This window comes from Apteryx mantelli, chromosome 31 (assembly GCF_036417845.1).
Source record: "Apteryx mantelli isolate bAptMan1 chromosome 31, bAptMan1.hap1, whole genome shotgun sequence".
NCBI lineage: Eukaryota > Metazoa > Chordata > Aves > Apterygiformes > Apterygidae > Apteryx > Apteryx mantelli.
In genome coordinates this window covers 3,002,627-3,017,247 of record NC_090008.1, presented here as the reverse complement: position 1 = coordinate 3,017,247, position 14,621 = coordinate 3,002,627, and the positions used below count along the sequence as shown (strand labels likewise).

Genomic DNA, 14,621 nt, shown 5'->3' with positions numbered 1-14,621 from the left:
CCCCTTGCACTGAGCACCCCGCACTGTGCACCAGCACTGCGAGCCATGCGTTATGTGCTGTGCGCCGTGCCCCCTGCGCTGCGTGTCTCCCTGCGCGCTGCACGCTGCGTGCTGGGGCTGCAGCCCCCGAGCGGCTGGGAGAGGAGGATCACACAGGTGTGCAGGGTGGCTGCCCCTTCCCTCCTTCCCCGGCCCTTGGCTCTCGTCTGCCTCCGCACATGACGCCCCTTATTGCTTGCTGACCCACTCCTTCCCCAGCCTTTACCCGAGTGACAGCCTCTGCCTTGGTCGGGGGAACATGCATTGAGCTGGGCAGTTCTTTGCTCTCTGTGTGCTTCAGTGCTAAGCAAGGCTACAGGCAGAGGTGGCCCCTTTCGGGGCTTTTCCGAATAAGCCAGCCAGAAGCCACACGAGTGCCCGAAGTGGGGACGCTTTATTGTCCATTTTGCAGAAGAACTGGGCGCCTGAGGTGGGAGGTGGGCTTTGCCGGTCCTGCCCCACCGCACGGGTGCCTTGGATCAGCCAAGCGCTGCTGGATGGTGCAAAGGGGCCGGCGGCGCTTGGCTGCCACATTTCGGAGGCTGTGGGGGACTGGAGCAGCGACCTTGCCACGTGCCTGAAGGCCAGGAGAAGGGACGAGGCTTGGGCAGAGCCTGGCGCCTGGGCACAGGGCAGGGAGGGCAGCGGACCACGTCGGAGGGACCCTGTGGAGGGGAGAGCTGGGCACCCTTGGTGCCCTGCGGATGGGTGCCGGTTTCCTCACCCTGGGGTGCTGCACCGGCCGCTCAGCCTCTGCTGCCGGGCCCCGTCCAGTGGCGACGGAGCCCCACGGCGAGGAGCAGCAGCGGCCCCAGGCAGCAGTGCAGGACGCCCAGGGCTTCGCAGAGCCCCAGCACGAAGTCGAACTGCTCGAAGGTGCCGCAGGTGAGCTGCAGCAGCTGGGCGTGCAGCAAGAAGTCCACGGCGAGCCCCGCGCCGTAGGGTGCCCAGAGGCCGAAGAAGAGCCACGGCACGCAGCTCGCCGGCTCCCAGCCCTTCTGGAGCCACGGCACGGCCAGCGTGCCCACCGCCAGGGCCGCCGGCAGCAGCAGGAAGAGGCAGAGGCAGAGGGTGAGGTGGGCCAGGTACGCCGGGGAGAGGATCTCCACGTTCCTGAGGACGCAGGCTACCTCCGGCGCCGGCGCCGTGCCGCTGGTGAAGGCGGCCGGCGTCGCCAGCAGCAGAGCTCCTGCCCACACTGCCACGGCCAGCCACCGTCTCGGGGGGTCCCAGCGGCTCCACGCGGTGCTGCACGAGCCGCTGGCCACCAGCAGCCCCTGGGCAAAGAGGCTCCAGTGCCACAGCGTGTGGGCGAGCTTGCACAGCCCCGGCCCCAGGCGCCAGCCGTGCTGGGTGCCCGCGGCGAAGAAGGGCAGCAGCAGGGCGAAGAGGCTGGTGCCGACCGTCAGCTGGGCCACCAAGGCTTTGCTGTGGGGCTGGCCCCACACGTGGGGGCACTTGGCCAAGGCCACCAGCAGCGCCCCATTGCCGAGGGCTGCCAAGGCGCAGGCTACGGCCAGGAAGACGGGGGCAGCGCGCTGGAAGACGGGGCAGTAATGGTTGTGGCAGGGCTCGACGTCGGCGTAGTCCAGGCTGCTGAAGTAGTCCTCGCTGTAGGAGAGGTTTTCCATGATGTCCATGAGATCCAGGGAGGTCTTGTTCCCCAGGACGCTGGGGTTCTGCAAAGGAGACGAGCAGGCGTCACGCTCGGGCGCCCTCGCTCAGCCCGGCGGACGCGCCGAAGGCAGGTGCCCGTCCCTGAGCGCGGCCCCGGGGGTTCCCCTGAAGTGTCCCCTCTGTCTCCATCGATGGTTTTGGGGCTCCCTTCTCCTCTCGTGTCCTGGGGCTGTGTCCCTACCGCGCTGCTGCTGAGGGCGTTCGCGACACCTTGGAGCCCGGCTGGTGCCGCTGCCAGCGCCTCGCTGCCGCCTGCAACGGGTCCTGCCATGGTGCCGCCGAGCTTGCACCGTTTCCGTGCGGAAACCAGGCTCTCCGTTATCGGGAGCTGAGCCCAGCACGGCCGGGACAGGGCAAAGCCGGGTCTCTGCTCCAGTGCAACACACAGCACGGAGCAAAGGAGCCGCGGGGGTCCCCGGTGCAGCCGCCGTGGCTAACCGCGCTGTCAAACGCTCTTTTTGCAATGCTGCCTTGTGGCCAGGCTGCAGCCAGCGAACGGGGATTTATTTACAGCCGTTGGGCTGTTTGCAGCCAGTTGATTATCAGGGAGAGACATGCGGCTTGGGAGAGGGAGCGTGGGGCCGGGCTGGAGCTGATACCTCACCCCGGGCCAGCACCCGCAGGAGGGAGCAGAGCCCCGGCTGCTCCTCGGGCGTAAAAGCCACAAGTTTCTTACGACTTCAGAGGGGCAAACTGAGACAGACCCTTTGCAGGGCTTTGCAGGGCACCGGTTTTCCCAGGGGTTTTGTGTGTTTCGGGGAGGGCAATGGCCTCTGGGGACATGGGAGCCCGTCCCTGCAGGGAAGATAACTCTTGGCTTGGAAATCCTCGTGCAAACATCGCTGCAAAGCTCTGCTGGTGTTAGTATCCGCTCAAGTCTTAACGCCTTTATCTGTAGGAATTGCTGCCTGGCACTGCTGTGTCCTTTAGACTCTTGACAAGCTTTTCGGGGCTGATGTGCGAGGCAACCTGTTTTTTACTGTCCTGCAGCTGACTCCAGGCGCTTCTCAGTGGCTGAGAGCAGCCGGGACTCTGCAAGTTGCTTTGCTGCGAACAGCCGGGTGTGGGGACACGCTTTGCTGGCGTCAGGCCATCGGCAGCCACGCTCTCACTGCCCACCGCTGCCCTTCCTGAGAGCTGACCTCTTCCACACGGGCACAGCACAAGCCCTGTGACAGCTAGGTGCAAACCGCACAGCGGCTGGGTGCAAACCCCACAGCGGCTGGGTGCAAACCCCACAACGGCTGGGTGCAAACCCCCAATGGCTGGGTGCAAACCCCACAGCGGCTGGGTGCAAACCCCCAATAGCTGGGTGCAAACCCCACAGCAGCTGGGTGCAAACCCCACAACGGCTGGGTGCAAACCCCCAATGGCTGGGTGCAAACCCCACAGCGGCTGGGTGCAAACCCCAGAGTGGCTGGGTGCAAACCCCACAGCAGCTGGGTGCAAACCCCACAGCGGCTGGGTGCAAACCCCACAGCGGCTGGGTGCAAACCCCACAACGGCTGGGTGCAAACCCCACTAAGCCGAACACAAGGAAATGTTTCCCAGTGGTGCCAGCTCGGTGCCCCTGTCCTGCTTGCTGCCCTGTGCCCCCCCCCAGTGGGAAGCGGGTGAGGGCTTGGTGCAGGGTGCCCTACGCTGGGCACTTGGTCCTGCAAAGTCCCTGGAGAGTGCTGAAAGGATCTGGGAAGCACTGGGAGAACTGTGAGAGACGGAGGCGACCAGCAGGTATGGAGGGGTGGCTCGGGTACGGGAGAGAGGAGCGCCAGAGAAAGGGGACCCTTAGGTCCCTTGGTGGGGGGGGTGGCAGGAGGGGGGTCAGCACAAGAGCTGAAGGAGGGAGAAGGGAGACGAGGGGACAGGAAAACTAGAAATGGGAACCCATTAGAGGAGGTGGTTTTCTCTAAACCGAAATGCCTCAAGATGCTCCTCTAACGGGACGGTTCTGGGCAGCGCCCACCCCATGTCCAGGGTCTCGGGCCACATTTCTCTTAGCTGCCCAGAGCACAGGGCAGTGGCGAGAGCCCGGCACATGCATGCAAGGAGAGCACGCGGCGTTGCTGCGGAGGCTCGCCCACCGCCCCTGCCTCCAGCCCCTCACTTCCCAGCAGGATGGAAAAGAGCAGGGAAAAGGGGGTGCACTCACCACAGGGATGCAGTTGCCCATGATGTCCGCGTGCCAGGATCAGCCCGCGCGCCTTCTGCCTTTCGGCGCTGTGCGCGACGGTGCACGCTCAGCAACACACGCTCCCCAGCGGGTGCTTTGCACCCCGGCGCATGCTCAGCCGCGCGTGCTCTCCGACGGTAGCTTTGCACCGACGGTGCACGCTCAGCCGCGCGCGCTTGCCGTCGGACGCTGTGCGCGACGGTGCACGCTCTGCACGCGCTTGCTCCCTCTCCGCGGGGCTGCAGCAGGCTCTCTCCGTCTCTCGCTCTGAGGGGAGGTGCATGACTGTGCTAACGAGCTGGCTTTTTAATAACGCGCCTTTTGCCCTGGCAATCCCCCTTTGCCACAGAGTGAAGGAAACGGGTGGGCCAGCGTTGCCGGTAAAGCCGAGGAGCCAGCGTGACTGAATTTCTTGGGCAGGAAGCAATCATTTCTTGGCAGAACACCCCAAATTCATTAGGAATTTTATTTACAGGTAGCCACGCAGACGCTCAAATTCCTGGCCCTGACAGCCACGTGCAGAGGCCTGACGTGCTCATCACCGGGATGTTGGAGGATCCAGTGACAAGCAAGCCCTCCTGCAGGGTGCAGGGACTGCTCTGTCCCCCCCGACATGGCGCTGCTGTAAGGGAGGTGTTGCAAAAGGTGGCCGGAATATTGGGGTTGTGGAGCACGGAGCAGCTTCCCTGGGCTCAGGGCAGGGCTTTGCGGGGAGCACAAGGTTCCGGGCATGGGCAGCCCCGTCGGCGTCAACACCGGGGAGGAAGCAGCGACGGCGGGAGCGGGACAGGCTGGTGCCTCCCTGTGCCGGGAAGGAAACAGCGGAGCAGCTCAGGCATGAGGTGCTTTCCAGCTCCGGGAGCACAAGCCGTTGTTCCACTGTGGAAAAACTCAACGCTTCCTCGGGACACCTCTCCCGGCTCAGCCCCGGAGCAGGATCCTGCGGCCGCCCTGGGGGCACTGGACGCAGCCCCAGAGCCGGCTCTGTGCCAGGCTCATCCCCGCAGAGGTGCTGGCCTGGAGCCAGCGGCCAGCTGGGACTTTCCCGAGAAGCCGGGGCCGTGCGTGCCGGCAATGCTCGGCGGATCCCTGTCTGAACGCAGAGGCAGCAAAACTGAATTTTAAACAGCTGCCCGGCTGCAAATCAGAGCCTCCGACAGCCCCGCTGCTGCTGCGAATGTGGTGTTAAAGTACGGCTGCAAATATCGCAACGCTGTCTCCTTCCCCGGAGACTCCCTTCGCGTTCATGAACGGATCTGGAGATGGATGCTCCCCTTGGATGCAAACGCTGGGAGCGAGCTAGCGAGGGCACAGGGCGCATCGGTGTTTCCTTGCCTCCCGGGCGCAGGGTGCGGCAGAGCCGTTGCTGCCTGCCTGGTCCCGCATTGCCCCGTGTCACCCGGTGTTGCCCCATCCCACGTGTGTCTCCGCTCCCTCCAGCCTCTCTGGCATGGGGAACGGCTCTGGGGGTCTCTCTGGAAGCGCTTGATAGCTGCAAGGCAGAGAATCGAATTATTTAGCGTCTCTATTCTTTAATAAACCAAATTACCTATTTTTTGATTAAGAGAGCCCACTAAATAATTCACTGCTTTGCATTTCTCTGTTTGACTGACTGTTACGGTGAATTACCCAAAGAACAAGCAAACCTGCTTGTCAGGGGCTAAATTATTAATTCTCACTTATATTTTTTCAGTGTTTTTATTATGTGCAATAAAAGAGCCGCTAAAGAGAGAGCTGGCCAAACAACGTCCGTGGCTGAAACACCTCCTTGGCTGCGCACCTCTCCAAGGGGATTTTTGTGGGGGTTGCAACGATGCTCAGCGCTGGGATGGGATCCTGCCTGGCCTTCCTGGGGACTTGGGGCACATTGCACCGTGGCAGCAGCAGGGCTGGGGACACCAAAGGCCACATTGCACCGTGGCAGCAGCAGGGCTGGGGACACCAAAGGCCCTAAACCTTGTCTTGTCCAGGCTCGTGTCCATGCTGGGGGGGCTGTGGCAGTGGGGCTGTAGAGGTGGGTCCCCACCGAGCCACTTGGGGCACCCAGGAGGGGTCTTTCTGGGACTGAGCAAGGGGCAGAAATGCAGAGCCAAGTTTCGGACCCTGCTGGAGCTGAGGGCTCTGAAAATAAGCCAGCCACGGGGATGGGGATGGGGGGGCCGGAGCTGTGGGGCCAGGGAAGTGACCAAGTCCTGTGGGTCTCTGTGGGGTGCAGACATGGCCCTTTGCACCTCCAGGCACCCCGTAAAAGCCCCACAAGCAAAAGTGCTGCCCTGGGCCAGGCTGGGGGGCTGGGGGCAAGAGGGGCTGGGGGTCCAGGCACGAGGGGAACTGCCATTTGGGGGACTGAGAGAGCTGGGGGTCCAGGCTTGGGGTCCAGGCTGGGGACCCCAAGGGGCTGGAGGGGCCAGGGCTGAGGAGGGCTGGGGGGCCAGAATGAGGGGCTGTGGGGGGTCCAGGATGGAGGTCTGGGATAAGGGTCTGTGGCTCAGGATTGAGGGGGCCTGGGAGGTCCAAGTTGGAGGTCTGGGATGAGGGGCTGGAGGGTCAGGACTGAGGGGGGCTGGGAGGCCCAAGTTGGAGGTCTGGGATGAGGGTCTGTGAGTCAGAGCTGCATGGGCCTGGGAGGTCCAAGTTGGAGGTCTGGGATAAAGGTCTGTGGGTCAGGAATGAGAGGGCCTGGGAGGTCTGGGCTGGATGGGTCTTGGCTGAGGGGGGCTGGGGGTCCAGTTTTGGGGTCTGGGATGAGGGTCTGTGGGTCAGGATTGAGGGGGCCTGGGAGGTCCAAGTTGGGGGTCTGGGATGAGGGGCTGTGGATCAGAGCTGAGGGGGCCTGGGAGGTCCAATCTGGGGGTCCAGGTCGAGGGTCTGTGGGTCAGGGCTGTGGGGGCCTGGGAGGTCCAAGTTGGGGGCCTGGGATGAGGGGTTGGGGGTCCAGGCTGGAGGGCTGAGGGGGTCTGGGGGTTGGGGGTCTGGGAACTGCAATGTCCATGAGCCCGAGTAGGGCATTTGGACTTGCCCTGTTTTAGGGGACGGGAAGCGTGCAGGGGCGGCAGCGAAACCGCGGTGCAGCTGAACCAGGGCAGCAAAGCCTTTGTGCCCTGCGATGGCAACGCAGCCTGGGGAGGGGGCCAAAGCCGTGCTGGGACCCCCGTGCAGCACCCTGGCTGCCCTGAGCCGAGGACCGTCGCGCTGGGTGCACCGCACGCCGCTGCGCTGGGGCTGTGTCCCGCTCCCGGCCCTTGTCAAGCTGATTCATGTTTCGGGCTGGGTTTGGACATGGCAGATCACGCGCTAGCTCTGGGCTGCGTTGGCTGCTGTGCCCAGATATACGGCGTCCTTGAATTTCCCCAGGATCGAAGGAAAGCTGTCCTGCCTGCTGGGGCGGCCCCCTCGCACTGTGTGCTCGCGGGAGGCTGCTCACGCTCTGGGCAGGCTTTCAGGCTGGAGCGGAAGCATGTTGCCTGCTAAAAAAAATCATAATCCAGCCGCGAGCCGGTGCCCTTCGGGAGAATCTGCATTAACCTGAAGACGGATGGTCCCTGCAATGCTGTGTGACTTCCCATCACTCATCGGACGGCACTTCGCATCCCCGGAGCGGCCGGGGACGAGTCCTCACCCGCATAATCAAACAGAAAGAAGAGTCTAGCGAAGGGCTGCGGAGGAGCGGTGGCTCTCAGCGATGCCGTTGCATCTACCGCTGGCCATAAAAACAGCAGAGGGTGGTCAAGGCCGTGCTCGGGGGATGCTCAGGGACTCTGGGGGGAGGCGATGCCGCACCTCGAGGGACGCTGTGATCAGGCTGGTGGGCATCGCTCTGGGTGCCAGGTATGACTCGGGGCCCGTGGGTTCGCGAGGGTTCACAGCTCTGCGTTGGAGCGGTGCTGTGCTCACCGCTGCATGAACCTGGTGCCGCTGAGCGTTGGGAGGGTTGGGGAGCTCCTGCACGCCAGGGCCCAAGGAGCATCCCGAGCCAGCCACAAGACCTGCGCCCCAGCTCGGGCTTTTAACTCGGTGTTACTGCTCCGTTTCTCTAGGCCTTACCAACACCTGCACTGAGGGTAACATATTTTACTCTTTTTATAGCCCAGCTGTCACTGCGTTGCGCTGGGGCTGGGAGAAGCAGTAGAAAATAAAAATCACCTCTTCATCTAGGGAAAGGACGTGCTATGTAAATGGAGCACTGCATATTCATCACGATACCAAGTGCTCTGGTGCAAATTTGCACACCAGCCATTTCGGGCTCCTGGGGAGGTAGGTGCCAGGAGAGCTGCCCCCCTCTACGGGCTGCGTGATGAGCTGAGCTGCGTCCATCCACAGGACATGTGTTGAGATGAACTGTCCCTCCGTCAGTTGTATGTTGAGATGAGCTGTGTCCCGCCATGGGCTATTTGATGGGCTCAGCTGTGTCCCTCTACAGGCTGTGAGATGCGCTGAACCGTGTTGCTCCGTGGGCTGTGAGTTGGGCTGAGATGTGTTCATCCATGGGATGTGTCCCTCCACGGGCTGAGCTGTGTCCCTCCTGGACTGTGTCTTGGGGTGAGCCATATCCATCCACAGGCTGACCTCTGCCTCCCCCTTCTTCTTCTGCCCTGGTGCCCCCATTCCCTGCAGAGCTCCCTGCCTCCCCCTCCCCCTGCACCCCATGGCTTTCCCTGGCACTGCCGGAGGGCATGGCAATGGCATGCCATAGCCTGGAGGAGTCCGGATGGGTGCTGCCATCTGGTCACAGCCATTTACAGGGCCCAGGCCAGGTGGGCACAGCGCAGCCATCCCCAGGATGCCCACTCATGGGGTGGCATGGCCCCACTGTGCACGTGCCAGCACGCTGATGAGTACGGCAGGGCAAGACAGTTGGAGAGAGCTGCTGATGAAGAGCAAAGGGTGCCGCGTGAACACGCAGAGAGGCTGCCAGGTTGTGGGTGAAACCCTGTGGGTGCATGTGATGGGCAGACAAAGCCTTGCTATGTGTGAGAGACCCGGCGTGGGGGAGCGCTGGAGAGGAGAATGTGCGTGAGCGTGGCCTGAGGAGGACAGGGGCTAGCGCCCCGGTGTGCATGCGTGCAAGAGGGAGCTGGAGGCAGCAGGCAGCACTGCAGCGGGGGCAGAAAGGCACGCAGCTCCACAGCGGTGTCCCAAGGGCCGAGCCCTGCAAGCGTAACACGTGCATGGAGAAGCAGAGAAGAGCAGGCAGATAACGTGTGTAATCCAGATATATTTATAGGATTATTTTCCGAGATTAGCACAGGATATTAGAAAGGTTATAAAGTAACATTGACGTTCGTTGTCTCCCTTTATGTACATACAAGAACACAGCACAACAACACAGACCGTCCTCTGCCCTGCCCCGCTGCCCACCCCTTGGTGTGTTCAGAGCTCAGTACAAATATGGCTTTCGTGGTCTATTGAGAGTTCAGTGCCGGCCGGGAAGCATCCAGAGCACCTGAGGGTTGCCAGCTGCCGATGCCCTGTCCCCAGTGGGGTGTCCTGTGGCACTGCATGTGGCCCTGAGGGATGCTGCTGTTCGTGCTGCCCAGGGCCTGGTGCTGGGCTGACCCACTGCTCCCCTCGGTGCTGGAGACCACCCTGCCTCCCCTCCTGACCCCAGCCCCAGCCCACTCCTCCTCTTTGGGGGTTGCTGGTCCATCCCTGGCTGAAGAGCAGCTTTCCCAGCTGATTTCTGGCCCATTGCCATGTCTGTGCCCAGAGGAGATGCCCCCATGTCCCCATGTCAGTGAGCCTGGCCACAGCAGGGCCCCCGAGCCCTCACCAGAATGGAGATGATGTGACCAGAGCATGGAGCATCATCCTGCAAAGCAACAGCCCCGACCCAGGGCCTGGGCACGCAAGGAGCAGAGATGAATGGGGACAGATCCAGAAAAGGGGTGCTCAGGCTGGTAGAGGGCTAAGCAGGAATTAAAATGCTTGGCCACATTTTGTGGCCGTCGCTTTGCCGGAGAACTTGGTCTCACCCGGAGTAAGGGGTCCTCAGTGCTCTTTTGCACATCCACACAGCTGTCAAGGAAGCCTGAGCTGCAGCCAAGAGGCCCCCCCCAGGGAGGATGCTCTCCAGGACCGGCCTTGGGCACACTGACCACATGGGCTCAGCCCAGTGAGGGTAGACCTGGTGGCAGATGGTAGACACTGGGCTGAAGCTCTCCTGGAGACCCACCAGCCTGGCAGCAGGAGTCCTTTGGTCCAGAAGTGGCACCTAGGTTTGACAAGGCAACTTGTGCCCTGAACCGTACTACCAATGCAGTGACACTGCCTGGCTCTACTGGGTGCTGACAGTGGTGGGCATGAGCTCAGTCCTGGGTGTCCCCTCTCCATTGTAACAGTGCATCCCCTCATGTCACCACACTAGTGACACCGTGTCCCATCACCTCCTCACGCTGCTGATGCAGTGCACACCTTCACCTCCTCACACCAGTGACATGTCCCCTCACCTCTCCATACCCGCAACATGGTGTACCCCATCACCAGCCACACTAGTGACATGATGTATCCCACCACTCCCTGCACTGGTGATAAGGTGTATCCTATCTCCTCCCCACACCTGTGACACGGTGTATCCCACCACTCCTAACAGCAGTGACATGGTTTATCCCATCACGCCCCACACTTGGTGCAGTATACCCATCATCTCCCCACCCTACTGACATGTTTCCCATTGCTTCCCCATCACACAGACATGGTGTAGCCCATCCCCTATCACACTAGTGACATGGCGTATCTCATCACCTCCCTACACTAGTCACGTGGTGTATCCGCTCATCTCCCACACTAGTGACATGGTATATCCCTATCACCTCCCCACATTTCTGACACAGGGTTTCCATTGAAGCTCATAAGATGATGTCTCCCTGTCACTTCTCATCCTCACGGCATGGCACAGCCCATCGCCCCATCACAACCATGTGACATGGCAGCCCATCAGCCCCTTACCCCGAGACACAGTGTACAATGTGCTTGGCACATGGTGTCTGCCATCACCTCTCATGCTTTTATGCAGTGTATCACATTCGCCCTCACACCCACGGCACAGTGTAGCCCATGACACTTCACAGTCGTTAAATGGCAGGTCCAGTCATAGCCTCCCCCTCATGGCACAATGGATCCCATCAGCCCTCACATGTGCTACACAGCATATCATGTCATCCCTCCCACATGGGACATGGTGTAGCTGATCATCCCAACATCCTGCATCACAATCCTGGGGTATCCCATTGCTCCTTATCCTAGTACTCTGCTGTGTCCCATCGCCCCACAGACTTAAACAACATGATTATTCTTAAACAAACATCATTATTCCGTTATTTTGCAACATGGTGGATCCCATCACTGCTTCATACACAACATTTTTATTCTACCTCCTACGCTGTTAAGGTATATCCCATCATCTCTCACACTTGTGACATGGTGTACCTAACTCACCTTTACACGCATGACTCAGTGTATCCCAGAATTGCTCACACTCGCAACATGGTGTATCCCAGCACACAAAACACTCAACACAGGGCGTATCCCACCAGCATCCAAAACACTCAATACAGGGTGTCTCCCATCATCTCCCCCATGCACAACATGGCCGCAACACAGTCATGGTATGGTGTAGCTCATCACTTCTCACACTCACAACAGTGTATCCCATCACTGCCTTATACTGGTGACACAGTGAATCCCACTGTCCCTCAGATGCACAACGCAGTGCATCCCATCACCCCAACACACAACACTGTGTAACCCACCATGCCCCCCACTCACAACCTTGTTTACCTGTTTATTCTTCACACTCATGACATGATGTATTCATCATCCCCAAATACTCAATGCATGGTGTATCCCACCATCTCGCAGGCTCACAAAATGCTGCAACCCACAACACCTCACTCTTGTGACATGATATAGTCATGGTCTCATACATGCAACATGGTTTATCCACAACACTCACGTGTTTCTTCTGATCACCCCTTCCACTAGCAGCATGATGTACCATCATTTGTGACACAGTGTCGACCATCAGCCCTCATGCACCATGACGTATCCCATCACTGCCTCACAGTCTTGAGATGGTGTCTCCATCACCACCTCATACTCATGACATGGGGTATCCATCACTCCTCACACCTGTGACCTTACGTATCTGTCACCCCTCATACTCATAACATGGATGTCTCTACTATGGTTACACCCATGACACAGATTATCCATCACTCCCTTGCATCTACAAAAGCCCTTTGGTTCTTGCTTGCACACACAGTCTCCGTGTTGTGTGCCTCCTCTCACCACTTTTAGATGTCTGCAATGTCTGCAGTCATGGCTCAACCTTTCATTGAGCCTTTGCAGCCAGGGGATGGTAACAGGCCCACTTGGGGTGAGACTTGGCCCGTACTTAGCTGATGTCTGGAGGAGGCAGTGGCTCCAGCCAGAACATGCTGCCCATGCCGGGTCCTCCCCGCTCCATGGGAAATGTTTGTATTGAGCACCACTGAAGAAGGTGGGAGGTTTCCTGTGCTGTTTCCTGTGACTTCTACTATGACATGGGATTTGCATGAAGGCCAAATCCTGATTTCTCTGACCAGGTGAAAAAGGTAGCCAAGGTTTGTTTCCGGTGCTTGGAAACACTGATGATGTCTATGCTGGAGCTCGAGCAAACACGGAAGCCAGTTTCCCAGGTGCGCTACGGCTGTCAGTGTCTGGGGGATGGTCTAGGGAAGGGTATACTTTGCATCCAGCGAGGAGAGAGCAGCCAGCTGGACTCTTGGCTCAGGCACCCAAGACAGCAGCAGCGACAACCACCTGCACCAACCCTTGAAGCAGCTCTGGGGTGGCAGTGCTGGAGCTAGGCAGCTGAAAAGTCTGTGTGCTGCTTGGCTGTGCCTGCGGCACACTGCCTCTAATGGGGCACAATCTCACTTTCTAACCCTAAATACCTGAGTCCCTTTTTTTCAGGAAGATGTAACCAGTTAACTCCTCTCCCTTGCAGACCCCCAGCGGGGGGTGGTTTTTGCAATGATCTACACCATGTAGACTTATAATGAGATTAAATTGTATTTGAAAACATGTCCTTACATTTTTATTTTAAGGAATTACGTCTATTCAGTAGTGGATGTTAAAGAGCTTCAGAGTAGCATCAGATCACACATTCATACATGCTCAGGTGTGCAGTGAAATAGTTAACAGCATCGACATTTGCAGTGTTATCTCTCGCAGCAACGTTAGCATCCCTTGAAATGAGCTCAGATCTACTGTCTTGGATTCTCTGCAGACCCAGGCAGATCTACATGGGTTGTATGCTGACTGTACAAGCAAGATCCTTCCTGCATGAGTAACTCTTCAAAAAATGAGAATAAAAAGGAGCACAGCTGCGAGATGGCTCTGCCCGTCCTCCTCTCCTGGCTTGTCCCCCTGCATTTTGGGACACTGCACTCAGGAAGGGCTATGTCAAGGCCAATGTTCTCCTCCAAACAGATGTAAAGGGAGGAACAAAATGGGGAAAACCACAGGTTTTCTTCACCATGTGTGATAAAAACTTTACACATTTCTTTCTCAAGGTGCATAATATCCCGTTGCCTGTGTGCTCCTGACAGACAATTTAGCTGTGGTGAATCCAGTCACAGCTCTGCATGTGAGACAGATGCTACCACATCATTCATTCATACCCCCTAAAACTGTAGCTGTGCCAAACTCCTTCCTCACATCTGCTTGGCCCCAGGGCACCCTGCATCCAAGTGCTGCTTTTGGCTTGCCAGCACCAGCCCTGTGCTTTGCAGCCCCATTACCCTCCTTCTAGCACATCGCACTCTGGGAAGGCTTCCTGGGGCCTTTTTCTCTGTGCCATGTGCAGGGATCTGTGCCTGCTCTCAGGGTCTAGACAGGAGGGACATTACCAACCCCTGGCAGGTGGCATAAGCATCTTGTACCTCATGGCAGAGGAAATAGGCTCTTCCTTTACCTCTCAGGTGCAGTTACCCACACCACTGCAAGCTTTGCCTCCTTCCAGAAGGGCTCTTCTTCCCCAAACACCCCAAAATCAAAGGGGTGCACAGCCGAAGGGCAGCTCCTGCAAACCCCTCATGTCAGGCCAAGCAATGATGGGCAGCTGGGCATGTGGGAAAATCTCATCCCAAGTGTCAGAGGCATGGCCTGGCACTCCAGGGTGGCATGGGGTATCCTGCAGGCAGCTGGAGCACACAACCCCGTGCAGCTGCAATGTGTATCCCATGGATACAGGGTTGGGGTGAGGGAAGTGGACCCCTGGAACACGTTGGAGAGGTCAGAAAAAGCTTCTGGCTTTTGTCTGACTTGGAAGAGATATGGTTTCTCCACAGGGAGGCCCCACACAGACAGGAAGCAGGGCAAACCTCCCACCGAGCCTCCACAGAGACCCCCAAACTATAAAGACACTAAACCTGGGCATTTAGACTGCTGTCGGCTGCAGCCCCTGGAGCCAGGAGGAAAACAGCCTTTTCTAAACAGGAACTCACCAGGCCTGAGGGAACATCTCAGATGGAGATGGAGTCCAGCACCCTGAACAGTGAGAACAGATGCCCACCCTCCAGCCTGATCTACAGCTGAATTCCCCTCTCTTCCCCAGCCTGGCTGAGTTCTGTCCTGGGCTAGACTGAGCTGCGTGTCTCTCTGTGGGGTCCTGTGCTCCTCAGCACAGCGCCGTGCTCAGCAGCTTCTCTGGGAGGGGTCCAGGAAGAAAAGGGAGGCAGACAGGTCCAAGGAA

The 14,621-nt window shown here is 59.0% G+C and overlaps 1 protein-coding gene across 1 annotated transcript; it reads right to left on the bottom strand.

Moving 5' to 3' along the window:
• Positions 1-425: 425 nt before the first annotated feature.
• ACKR1 (atypical chemokine receptor 1 (Duffy blood group)) lies at positions 426-4,271 on the bottom strand. The gene is made up of 2 exons (XM_067313564.1): positions 3,866-4,271; positions 426-1,718 (listed from the first exon to the last, which is right to left on the bottom strand). The coding sequence occupies exons 1-2, from the start codon at positions 3,884-3,886 to the stop codon at positions 786-788; spliced, it is 954 nt and encodes a 317-aa protein (XP_067169665.1). The 5' UTR covers positions 3,887-4,271; the 3' UTR covers positions 426-785.
• Between the last annotated feature and the right edge of the window lie 10,350 nt (positions 4,272-14,621).